The sequence below is a fragment of the Oryzias latipes genome, chromosome 5 (assembly GCF_002234675.1).
Source record: "Oryzias latipes chromosome 5, ASM223467v1".
Classification (NCBI taxonomy): domain Eukaryota; kingdom Metazoa; phylum Chordata; class Actinopteri; order Beloniformes; family Adrianichthyidae; genus Oryzias; species Oryzias latipes.
The window spans coordinates 16,780,187-16,793,370 of NC_019863.2; the positions used below are offsets into that span (position 1 = coordinate 16,780,187).

At 36.6% G+C, this 13,184-nt stretch overlaps 2 protein-coding genes across 2 annotated transcripts; both read left to right on the top strand.

Annotated features, from left to right (window-relative positions):
- Positions 1-140: 140 nt before the first annotated feature.
- lyar (Ly1 antibody reactive) lies at positions 141-4,275 on the top strand. The gene is made up of 8 exons (XM_011475090.2): positions 141-600; positions 1,756-1,870; positions 1,948-2,055; positions 2,157-2,237; positions 2,433-2,736; positions 2,847-2,915; positions 3,061-3,146; positions 3,261-4,275. Exons 1-8 carry the CDS (start codon positions 479-481, stop codon positions 3,396-3,398), a joined length of 1,023 nt encoding a protein of 340 aa, XP_011473392.1. The 5' UTR covers positions 141-478; the 3' UTR covers positions 3,399-4,275.
- Positions 4,276-5,174: 899 nt separating this feature from the next.
- Positions 5,175-11,582, top strand: tmem128 (transmembrane protein 128). The gene is made up of 4 exons (XM_023954998.1): positions 5,175-5,371; positions 7,330-7,462; positions 7,668-7,829; positions 10,001-11,582. The coding sequence occupies exons 1-4, from the start codon at positions 5,272-5,274 to the stop codon at positions 10,098-10,100; spliced, it is 495 nt and encodes a 164-aa protein (XP_023810766.1). The 5' UTR covers positions 5,175-5,271; the 3' UTR covers positions 10,101-11,582.
- The last annotated feature ends 1,602 nt before the right edge of the window (positions 11,583-13,184 follow it).

Below are 13,184 nucleotides of genomic sequence, written 5' to 3' on the forward strand. Positions count from 1 at the left end.
TAAAGTGCTGTTGAAATCGTAAATATACCTCTTTGTAGTATAATTATTTTGTGTTATGAAATGTAAAAAAAGGTTTTCAGGAAGAAAAAAAAAGGTCTGCGGAACTGGTGTCTAGTTAAAATTTCTATACGGAGAATCAAGACTGTAGCTTCAAGGAATGTAATCACGTGTCTGTTCAAAAGTTTAGACGGGAGAAACTCAACCCGCACGTTTACGCTCAAATTAAAATTTTAAAGAGGTTAATTTAACGGGCTCTAATTTTTGGGTATTTTTAAAGACAATGAAGGTTTTGTTCTTTGTCATGCGTTTTTTATAACTTACTAGAAAAAACGTTAGCTTGCCGTAGGCAGGTCTCTAGTCAGTGCATTAATTGATGGTGTTTAAAGTGGTTTAACTTTCTGTCGTTTTGCTGGTTTAATCTACATATTGTCTTTATTAATTTAGAGAAAGGTTGCTTCTGTGGATAAAATTGATCAAAATGGTGTTCTTCACCTGCAATGCGTGTGGCGAGTCTCTGAAAAAAGCCCAGGTCGATAAACACGTGAACATCTGCCGTGGGTGTCAGGTGTTGTCCTGCATTGACTGCGGAAAAGATTTCTGGTAAGACCAATTGGGTTATTTCTAAACATTACAAAATATCGTCGGGAACAAGTTTGTTTTTCCTCCAACCGGTGCCATGGTACTAGGCTGCAGGTTACCGTAGTGCCCTGTAGGCTTACTTGATTTGTTTCTTTCTCTAAACTGATTTTGATTGCCTTGGGCTTCTTTTGCGTTGTCACGTGCCTGCTAGCCCTAATTTGACTATTTCCCACCACTTCTGGGTCTGAAGTGGGATACGGGTGCATCGATCAGCTGTTGTTGCTTGGCAACAACAAAATTCCACCAGAGAAGTGACCGGAGATCGAAGGAGAGGCTGAGGAGACTGGGGTCTCTTCAGAGTTTACAGGACTCTTAAGATTTTTTTTTATTGTGGCGAAGTCCTGGGGCGGTGGCGGATGCACTAACTGACATAGGAAGAGGATCAACAAACTGGTATGGAGATACGACTCCATTCTGGATGTCCCTTATAGAGTCTGTGACTGTGGAGGGTCACAGGACGATGTTACAGAAACTGAAATGCATCATGGACAATCCTCTTCATCATCATCCTCAGCATGAAACCATGGACTTCAACACCTTGTCACAGAATTTTCTTTCTGTTAGCTACTAGACTCTACAACACCTCATAGACACTGGATGTTGGAGCCAAATTCACAGTTTATATTTAATAGTTATTTTTGGAGCCAAATGCACTGTTTTGATTTAATAGTTAATTTAAATAATTATTGTTTGAACTTCCAATTAAAAACCCTACGTCACAGAGATGCTGTTAGTGAGACTCATTGTTGATTGAAGCCGGAGAAAGTTGGAAGCGATATCGTTTTTTGACTAAATTGTAGTGGCACTCTCTCTGCGTGTCTCACTCGCGTTTCAAATAACAGTTGCCGGACAGACGTCAAACGGTGGAACAAGAGAAAGACACAGAGAGAGTGCCACTACACTGGGGAATAATCACTGTTCTTCATTTTTAAGTGTATTTTTTAGTATTAGTTATTATCTATCTGCTGTTTTTTAATAGAGCTATGGTAACACGGAAATTTCCTTTTTGTGGGATCAATAAAGATTTATTCTCTTATACTCTATTCTAACGCATAATGAGCTCTGTGACTGACCAAGTAACGCATTCAATGTGACTCTTTTCTGCGTATTACCTAGGGACGACGACTATAAAAATCACACTAAGTGTATCAGTGAAGACCAGAAGTATGGGGGGAAAGGCTTCGAGGCCAAGGCAAACAAAGGCGATGTCAAACAACAGCAGTGGTTACAGGTAAACATCTTCCCAAGTTCGATTATATGTGAACATTTGTTTTTCTTTTGGATCCTGACTTGTGTCTTTTCCTGAAGAGAATCCATGAAGCCCTGAACAAATCAAGCATCAGTCCCAAGCTGAGAGATGTGCTCAGGCAAGTCAGTGCATACGACAATGTCCCCAGGAAGAAAGCCAAGTTTCAGGTTGGTGTTACCAAAACTTGTAAGAAGGGTTTAGGCTTTTACCAGGAAGATTATTAAAATGTGTATTTACTTATTACTGTTAATGTTTTTTCTTCTTTCAGAACTGGATGAAAAACAGTCTAAAAATATCCAACACAAGCCTACACGAGGAAGTGTGGAACATAATTGCTGCTGCCGTCGATGTAAGTAGCTGTTTTGTTTGTTAAAGTAAATATTACACTAAATTATTAGCTGGGGAGCCTAAGCTTTAATGGAAATCAATGGAAAATAATATTAATGTGATATTTAAGGGCTGGAAATGTATTAAGTGTTGTGTAATACCGTTCATTCTTTCACTGTACTGTTGTTTTGCTTATCTGTAATCTTTTGCACCCCAGGTTCCAGAAGATACACAGCAGCACATGGAGAAAGAAGCTGAAGTCCAAGCAAACACTAATGGAACTCAAACTCCGTTTGGCCACGAAGATGTGAAGAAAAACAAAAAGATGAACAAAAGAGAACGCAAAGAGGCCCGGCAGCAGAACAACGGAAAAGCTCCAAAACTATATGACGAACAAGTCACACAAGAGCAGAAAGAAAGCCAAACAGGGAAAAGGAAAAAGGATGGAAAAAGAAAACACAAAGAAGCAGAAGATGAAGAGCAAAACTGTGATGAAAATGAGATATCTGCCAAGAAAAGGAGTAAATAACATTTTTTTTTCTTATTACAACACTTTTTTGTTTGTTTGATAAAAAGGATGGTTTTTGTGTTTAAGGCCTGTGTTCCTGTTTTCTTTCAACCTTTTTTCCAGTTAAGGTTGCAGCAGAGGCTAATGATGCTGAGATGTCAAATGAGGCTGAAGATCAAGCTGTTCCTCTGGGTAAGTTAACTCTAGACTGACTTAACCCAGTGGGTTATGGTCCTTAAATGATTGTATTTTATTGGGAGTCCAGTAGAGGTCAGTCTTGTTCTTCATTATATGAAAATGTTAATTTGGTTGCTCATTTCTTTGGTTTTCCTTACAGGGAAATTCCACTGGAAGGAAACCATCATGGCGGTTCTCCGTAAAACACCTGACCAGGAACTGCCCATCAAAAGGCTCAAGAAGAAAGTGAGGCTTATAGATGATAGAGTTGTTTGTTTGCTGTTAGATTCCTGATCTAAAATATTTTCTTGCTAGTTGAATCTTGATTTTTGGTTAATCCCGGCTTTCTTTACATTTTAGGTTTTGGCAGCTTATTACTCTTTCACTGGCGAGAGGAATTTTAAAACAGAGGAACAACTGATTTCTACATTCAACAAAAAGATCAGCAAAAATCCGAAGTTTAGAGTTCTGAAAGACCAAGTGAAACTTGTCAATTAGATGCTCGTGTATTTTGTAAGATTTTAAAAATAAAATCATTGCAACTGTCGATAATTATTTTTTTTTTTTTACAGTAATGGCAAAGGTTCAAATTAGGGATGTCCAAATTCTGGCCTCGAGGGCCGGTGTCCCACATGTTTTCCAACCATCTTGCCATTAAAGCTCCTTTTTGGCTAAACTCACCTGATCTAGGTAATCAGCAGCAGATGAGGCAGGATTTCTGGAAAACTAGCAGGAGGCTGGCCCTGGAGGCCTGTATTAGGGGACCCTTGGTTTAAATGCTTCATAGTTCTTTGCTGAATGAATTGTTTTGCCCTGAGATATTTTTTAGTTATTTATTTGTTTTAGATTTACTCTGGTGCGTCATTTATACAAGTTTCCATACACCGTGCCAGTTATAGAAGACTGCCCCGTTGCACATTCTGAGCTATTGGGGATGCTGGGAAATGGCACCTTATCTGTGGGATTGGATGTTGAGAGTTTGGGTGGGAAGGAAACGGGAGAGGTCCTCCTGAGGTGAATCTGACTCTTACCCAAGATGAAGCTAATGCGCATTCCTCTGCAGCCACAATGGGGTTCACTTGGCCCGACACACACAAGCTCCATAGAAGCAGGACGCTTGGTGTCAGCCTCAGGTGAAATTTGAATGCTTTCTGATTTTCCACATCTCGAAAGAGCAGTCTCTTTCCTCGATACAAACAAACACACACACAAAACAAGGAAATCTGTGCACCTTTATGAAGCTCTGCTTATCCTAGAAGGCCTAACACTGATGCTATTTCCTTGAGCTGCTCACCTGTAAGAGGAAATTGCACACTCTGAGCTTAAGTCATTCTGTTACTCAGGTTTGCTTGCATTAAAATATTTTTTTTTTGTCCATTGGGTCAGCGTTGAATTTTCTTTTTCTATTATATTACAAAGTGCATAAGGTAGTAAATGTCCCTACTATGTCAAGTTAATATAAAAACTTAAAATGTTTATTATTAGAAGCTTTTAAATTAACTGTTGCTAAAATATTTTTAAACACAGTAATCTACCTTACTCGCTTGATTAGCTTCATATCATTCTTCAAAAAAGCTTGATCGCATGTTATAGATAATATTCAACTTTAATGGTATTTTCACACTTTTCATGTCAAAATGTAATTTTTGTAATTAATATTATTGCATCTATTTCGTTTGAGTATTTTGAATTGACTTCTAAATTGAGTTGCAAATTGGTTTAGTTATCTAGAAATTATTGACACAATTTTAATGGCCTATTGGCATATTAACTCCATAAACATTTAAATGATAAAACATGTTCTTTTTCTGTGTATATAACAACGACCTTTCTCTCAGAAGCAGAGCAGAGGTATAAAAAACGTTCAAATCTCACTTTTAAGTGAACATTTGCAATAAATTCAAACTAAGTTCTGACAGCTTAATTTTTTGGACACTAAATCTGCCTTGAATGCATTAAAAAAAAGGTTAAATACTACAAAAATATAATAATTCATTGTGTTGAAATGTTTATATGCTTATGTGCTAAAAACCTGAATCTTGATTTTGTAATGGCCAGTTTTATCTGCTACCATAGCTTTTGTTATATGTTCAACATCGATTGAAAAAACATTTAAAATAATCTGTTTTACACAACTTTTACGCTAAATGTGTTTCTATTTTTTATTTTAAGTGAAACGATAGCTGTCTTGTGTAACTTAGTAAAGATGTTACAGTGATCAAATGTGCTGACACATTTTCTGCAGGTTCTGTTGTTTAGAAACTACACTCGTCGCTCGGGATTACGTCACAAAAGTGCGACTTGGAGTGTTTCAGCAAGGGACGCTAGGACTCGTAGCTCGCAGTGCTAATCTGAATTGATTAGCATCAAAATGATCGATGCCAATGAGCTGTCAACCCTGAGGAACAGGTTCAAGAGAGATGCAGACCTTTTTATGCAAAGAACAGCATCAAGTGTCGAAGACGAAAAGAGTAAGTTATAGAAACGTTAACGGCAAACTTGACAGCTAAGTTTTCTGTCAGACTCAGAGAAGTCGACGCTTTTCCTCCGCACATATCTAATTGTTTTAGTCCTCGCTCTTTGTGTTTTGTATTTTAGAAAGTTGCCAATTTTTTACTGGTACCGTTAGTTGGGTAGAATTATGACTATAGAAGAAGCAGTCTAAAAAAAGGTCGTGTCTTATTCCACCTGACCTGGTAGCAATATTTACTAAGCGAGGAAAGTCTTCAGGCCTGCAGTGGCAGAAATCCAACAGTTCTCGAGTGTTTTGACAGAACAAACGTTTGCTCAGCTTAGAATCATCACAAACTGCTTTATGCCAACACACATTATTACACTGACTGTGTGCAGCTGCTGGGCAAAGTATTGTCCTAAAACAAGACATTAAAAATAAATATTATTACAGGCCTTTACAATGAAGAAGATCATTAATAGTACAAAATAATCCAACTATGATATATTTTTTATACTCCCAGTAATCAGGAATTATGAGATTTTGCTCGTGACACACTTTTAAAAAATCATAAGCAAATGAGGCATGCTTTGTAAATGTGATGTATGTTTGTGGGCTCCATGATAAGTGTGTTAACATTGTAATTCTTTTTTTTTTTCACTTGAATGATTGAATTTGACAAAACATGGCTTAGTATACAGTAAATTGATAAATAAAAAGAAATAAATAATTGCAGCCAGAAGGAACAAATACAGAACAACAAATAATGGTAAAACAAAATAATCACAGATTTAGTAATGCAAGGCTAATTTTTTGAAGGTTATATCGGTAGAGTTTTATCTTAAATAACTTTTATTCCAACTGTTAAAGAATTAAAAGGAAAATAAAATTACATAAAACAAAAGTAAAAAAAAAAAAACATATAACGTAATGCTTAAGGGTCAAATTAACTATAACATTTGAATATACATTTATATATACCACATATGTTTTAACTCCCATCAATTGGTAATTCTGCACTTTTTTCACAAGTGTTTTGATATATTTGAAGGATTTAATGTACATTTCCCGTTTGTTTAGACTTTAAATTGATGCATGTGGATTGCAGGAATCCCATCAGTGATTAAAGTGCATGTTTTAAGGCTCCATTGTCAGACAATGCATTTTGCAACTGGACAACGAAACCCAAAAGTTGCAGAAAGGGTTGATGAGGACTTATTATTGTCCTGGAATGTGCAACAAACTGCCCTTTTCTGGGGCTTTATTGTGTCATCAGAGACTTACTAGTTTTTCTAGGGTCATTCATCTGTATGAAAACAAATTTTGGAAAAGCAGAAAAACTGTCCAGCAAAACATTTGAGTCCACTTTTGGACATGCATTTTTCTTATTTTCCCTACATGGCTTTGGAAATGAGGACGTTTCTGCAAAATCAGCCCACACCATCACACAGATATGCATTACTATGTATAGCTTTCATTGCATTTGTCTAAGGCGCCGAGTTCACGCTGAACTCAGAGCAGGGTAGTCCAGCACGCTGAGCCACTTCGGCAGCCAATAACAGCTTCTGATACGTTTAATCAACCGGAAAATGATAGAGATTAATAGCTTTTCGAAGGGGAAGCTTATCTCAGAGAAACTATTAAATTCACCTGTAAAGCAGCTTAAATCTGCAAGGATGAGGTCTGCTCATTAAGGCCAGAATAATCTCCCGTGCGGATGTGAATGTGTGTGTGCGAGGGGTGGGACCGGACTTGGCAACTGGGAAGCCAGGTAACCGTTCCTGTCATGCTATTCCCCCTTTGTTGTTTTTGTGTTATTGTTAAGATTATTGCTGTTTTTTTTTTTGGTGTTGTGTGTTAGATTATAATAGTCAAATGTTTCATAGGCTTGACACTTTTTTTGAATTTCTAATGTAAATACCTTTCTCTTAAATACACAAAATCTTTTAGAGACTGTGATTTGTTTGAACTTTTCAGGCCAGGAGGAGAAAGATTGGAAACCCCTTCCCCGCATCAACAAACACTCCGTTTTCTGGATTGCGGCATCTGCCGGTGTGACTTACTATGTAGATTTCTTCCGTGTCGTTTTGGAAAGTGATGAAATCAAAAGGTGAGTGCTTAAAGAAGTAGACATTACAAAGAAAAGAAGCTAGAACTGTGCTCAGCTCTTACTTGGGTGTACAATAAACCCATTGTGGGTTTATAAAGCTTCATTGTCACTGTTGTCTAACCCTCTGTGACGTAAGCCCTTTTTGTGTTATTCAATAGACAGTCAACAATTGTTGTATAAATGGCTCTCACCTTGTGTTTCCCAGCTGGTGGTTCAATGTTGGCTTGACACTCCTTGGGATCTGCTTGACTCTAGCAATGTTCTGCATTGTGTACTTGGAGTGGTTCAAAGGCATCCAGCACTACGACCAAGAATACCCCGCCATTCCCCCCATCACCACTGCAGCCTTTATCGCTGCATCGTGCAGGTAAACCTGAGGGATAAAACCAAAAAACCCAAACAAATCGACTGCACACGAGTTTAATGTTTTATCATCAGAATCATTTGATAAAGAACTTAAAGTGCAGACGTCACTCAAGTTCTCCAGTTAGCACATACTGATTGTACAGCATGTTTCTTTTACTCTAAATGTGTTCACAGTTACTGTTATCTTTTTTAAGATGAAACAAAAATCCCTGATTCTGAAGCAACAAACAAAAATAACTAAAAAAGGATTTGCATCTATTGCTTCTATTTGAGAGTTAGGTCTTTTGCAAATGAACCAACATTAAAACCAAAGCAGTAGTGAGGATGAAGGTCTGCTTTCAATATCACCATCATTTAATTACTTTATTTTTAGGAATATAAATTGTTAATTTGAATTTTAATTTAATTTATTTTTTTCATAGTTTGGCCAGGGATGTGACAAATTTAGGAAAAACTTTTATAAATAGGCTTATAAATTTGTTATTTTTCCACTAACGACCACTAGAGGGCAGTGTAGGTTTGTTATTTGCTACTGACAGCTACACAGAAGAAGAAGCGCCATTCAAAACAAACATGGAGGAGAATCTGAACTTTATAAAATTTTTCTTATTTGCATAAAGGTATTATTATTCTCGTTTTTATTTTTTCCGTCTTTGTACTAATGCGGGACAGCAAGTCATCAAACTGGATCACAGAGAGGCGGAATGTTGCTGAATGTACCGTCATTCAAACAGTACAGCTCCTGCAGTAGAAGATGGACCTCACTGAAAAAAAGATCTTAATGAAAGGATGTCATGGACCCAGACATGGAGACGTGATTACCGATGCTTTTGTAGAGCTCTTCAAAATAAAAAAACTTTTATTTCTCACAGTTTTCCGTGTCTTCCGAGCATCGTAAATGAGATACAGGCTTAAGAACGGTAGCATCTCCTACACGGGACGGGAGCATCTAGTTTATAAAGACATTTAAAAAAAACAAAACAATCAGCAGCGAATTTAACACGCGTCGAAAGAGAGGTGGTGGATGTGCATTGGATGCCTGAATTGTGCTCGGTGGGAACACAGCATTACTTGATGGACACATCAGACTTTTCTCCCAAAAGTGACATTTTTTACATGATTTTTTTTCTTCTTTATTATTTCTTTCTTTTATATATATATAATAAAGAAAGAAATAATATATATTTTAAATACATATATATAAATATATATAATAAAATGTCTTCTTTTCGTTTTGCTTTTGTAATCAGAATGAAAAGGTAACATAATATATCAGCTCTCTCTCTTTTTTTTTTTTAAATAAAAGATCTTGTAGAGAAAAAAAAGCTGACTCTGATAAAGCCCTCAGCTCAAACAAGGATAGAATCTGAGCCTTGAGTCATGTAACAGCAGTTCCTGTTTGATGTGTTCCTTCTGTTCTGTGAAGAGATGCTTAACAGAAACAAAAAAATTACATGACCTTTTTCATGGAAAATTTAAAAATGTGATCATATAGAGATCATCTTTACTGCCACTATGTAAATCTCCATCAGTGTCCACACACCTGGGTTTTTGACAATAAATTGGCCCATCCCCTGAGGGGAGTGCTGGACTACAGTCACGGCCGCTCTCAGGGAACCAGTTGGGGGTTTAACCCTCCAATGAAGCATGTGAAGCATTCAGGGAAATTAGATAAGTCTTTATATCTGAATTGTTTCGCAGAGAAGACAAAGTAGGTACTGCATGGTGGAGGTGGAATTTAAATTCAACCAATTAGATTTATTTTTTTACATTATTGTTCATTGTACTTTTTTTTTGGTATTCTTTATTTGATTGTTGTGCTAAAGAACTTTAAAAAAACGTTTTCGTTCTGCAAGTAATGACAGAGTGGAGCATCTTCAGTTAGATATGATCTTTGTTATTAGAATTGGTAAATGAACTACTGTCATTTACCACAAACTGAAATGCCTTAGCCTGCATAACAAGAGGTTGTTAGTCATTTAAAAAAAGTAGATTTTTTCCTTTATTTTGTACTCATGCAAGACAAACGGTTTCCATACGGCAATATTTAAAAAATGACAAATATGGACAAAAATCTATTGTGTCACAGTAAATGTAATGTTGCTTTTTCCCCCCCCACTCCTGACATTAATGCTTCTTTTTTTTTTTTTTTTTTTTTTTTTTATCTTGCAGCTTTAACATTGCACTGTGGCCTGTGTGGTCCTTCTTCACTCCCGTCATTCTCTTCACACAGTTCATGGGTGTAGTCATGTTCATCTCTTTGCTTGGATGAATGGAAAAGGAGGGCTTCCAGTGGATTCGATTGTTTTTTATGTGCCTTTTTATTTATTGAATTGGCTGTAAATGTTTTGGTTAATTACACCAAATATTTTACCCAAAAAAAGTTAACAATTACTCAGAAAGTAGGTTAAAAAGGGGATTTTTGTAATTTATAACAATAATTCAAATTTTTATACATGTAAAAATCCTTTGAAACATTGTTTTAACTGCTTTTTTTTTATTTTACAATTTTAAATTTCCATAAGTGATCTTTATTTCAGTAAATTGTATTTGTCAGCAGGAAATAAAAAGACTTAAGGCTAAGATATTAAACACATTTCTGTTTTTAGAAAAAGGGGTTTGTTTTAATAGATTCAGCTGTGTCAAAACCAAATTCCTCCAACTATTTTTTGCTTTGTTACTACGTTTTCTTTAACATCTACACTGTCCCAATCGAGGGGAAGTTTAAATAAAGAATTTTCCAGCATCATGTCTGACCTCCATAAAGTCCTTGTGTCAATTTCTCAGAAACCTTTGGAGTTTGTAAACTCAAGAGCATAAGGACGGTGTGACGCTCAGGTGTTGCAAAACTGAACTAGCTTGGATACCTTTGAGCAAGGCATGTCTACGCAGCAACTCTCTGGGGGTTGTGTCCATAATTGCTTGGTTTTTTTACAACTTTTTTTCCACACCTCCATAAGTCCGAGTGTTGACAGGAGTTAAGACGGAGTCAATGTTCCTACCTGTGTAATCCTGTTCTTGTAATGAAAATGTTGTAACATTTTTCTGAATTTGTGTTGAAGTTGTTCCGATCATAGATTTCAGTCAACGATGAAATGTTTGTTACAAAAATTTGTTTTGACTGTCGTGCTCTCCTTTAAAGTATAGATAACTATACTGTACAGACACTTTATTTACAGAGTCATAGTCCAAACACAAGACTAAAAACTGAATAGATAAGCAAAGAGAGAAAAATATGAATTAAACAAATGTTTGTAATTCTCAACAAATACTAGTGTTAAAAGCAAACTTAGTAGGACAAAAAGTTCTTTAAGCAAAAACGTCACTATGAAACAACAAAAAGGTAAGATTTCTATTCATTCACTCTCTTGAATCCAGAAGTGATGGAGGCAGCATAAAGGTTTAGAAAATCTCACTTTTATGGGCCGGAAACTGAATCTTTGTGAACTATCTCATTTACTCTGTTCCTGTTCAAGTTATCTGCAGATTTGGCTGAAGTTGGGCCTCGATTGTTCTAGTTGGAAAGATTGCCATCAATACAGTAAACCATTGCCTCGTGTCTTACTTGTAACAGATTTACACATGTGGCAGTCATGCTCTCGCAGGAAACTTCTATAGAAGCAGCTAACCCTTCCAGGACGCTAACTTTTTTCTCTCCATATCCTTGTCTGCTCCGATAGTCTTTAACTCCTTCACACCACATGCCACTAATTTGCAACGTACCATTTAATCCACTCAAGCATCACCTTGAATGGAAAAAAAACACTTTTTTAAAAATTGGAAATGAGTTCAGGCATGAAGGGGTTAATATTCTCCATACTTGAGCAACATGTTACTTTTTGTTGTGTATCGTTACCTCTTTAAGTACAAGCTGTCCATCACCATCTTTAGATAAGTTAAAATTTTCTCTAAGATTTCTGGTAAATCGCCTGTCCGTCCTGGGGGAGGATCCCTCCTTCATGTGGGCACCCCTGAGGTTTCTTCGTTTTTTCCGGAATCCGGTTTTTTTGGGAGTTTTTCCTTACCGCGAAGGGGGGTCTAAGGGCAGGGATGCCAGTATAGCTTAGTCAGTTTGTTAGTTCATTTTAGTATTTTTCTTTTGAACTCTTTGTATTCGTGATCCTTTTGATTTCATGTTTTACTTCGAAGCCCATCGAGACGACTGTTGTTGTGATTTTGGGCTATACAAATAAAATTGAATTGAATTGAATTGAATTCAGGATTTCAGAGCAATATTCTTTTTTTTATTTTTGAAGGTGGTTTCCCACCTTGAATGTGGGACTTTCAACCCATACTTATAGACTATCCCCGTGGTTCAAATGTGGGGCTCTCTTTGTTTTAAATGTCACGGTCATGTTCTTTGTTCTTCCGCTGAAATCCTGTCTGTGTTTATGGGGGCATCTTTTCACACCTATAAACCTAAGATCCCGTCTGATGTTGGACATTCTCTGTCATTAACACCAACATACCTTGATGTGTATTATTTTTTTCTGTATCAGAAAGGTTTTTGTAATGGATGAATGAATTAAAAACCCACTTTGTTAAAAATCGTGTTTTTAGTATTTTTAAAATGTTCTTGTGGCATTTTTCTGATGATGATAAAATATATACAGAATATATACAAATATACAGAAAATTAAGAATAAAATTGCATTTCTAAGTATGTCTTTGTGTAAATTGTTGTGACTCCGAAGCAGACACAAAAAAGTTGTTGGAAAAGCTCGAAGGTTTAACAAAGAAGCTATTCTGATGAATCCACTTGCAGACAAATAGATCCATGTACCTCTTTTTCCCCCCTCATTTGGCTCAAAACTGCATGGCTGGATAGCTTCAATATTGCTCGCCATTTTTGTTGCAGCAGTAATTTAGGTTGGGGGTGAGAGGGCTGTAAGCTAGTGGTGGAGAGTGTAAATGGGTGGATGGTTGGAGAAGGGTTTTCTCCACGCCAACAGTCCCGTCCTAAACTCGGAGGCGACTTTCTGAGTTTGACTTTCTGAACTTTTTACTGCTACTCTGCAGAAACTATGTCGTAGAACACAACAGTTTTTTTTTTAAGTTTAGGCTAAAAACTGCATAATCACGATTAAAAGACCACTGGGAACGCTTTGAAAATAGATCAAAAGATAAACAAAGCAAGAATCTTCATGTTAAAACTGTAGACAAACTCTACAAATAAAGTAGGAAACTATGAAAATATGGAAACTCTTCACTTTTTTGCTGACATTTTGAAAATGAACTGGCTTACTGGACTTGTATCTTACGAGGTTTCTTTCCACAAAAAGGTGTTGGATCCAGTTTTAGCGAATAAAGCAACTCATTGTCTCTCAGTGAGTCACTCCAAACACACCTGCTGAAT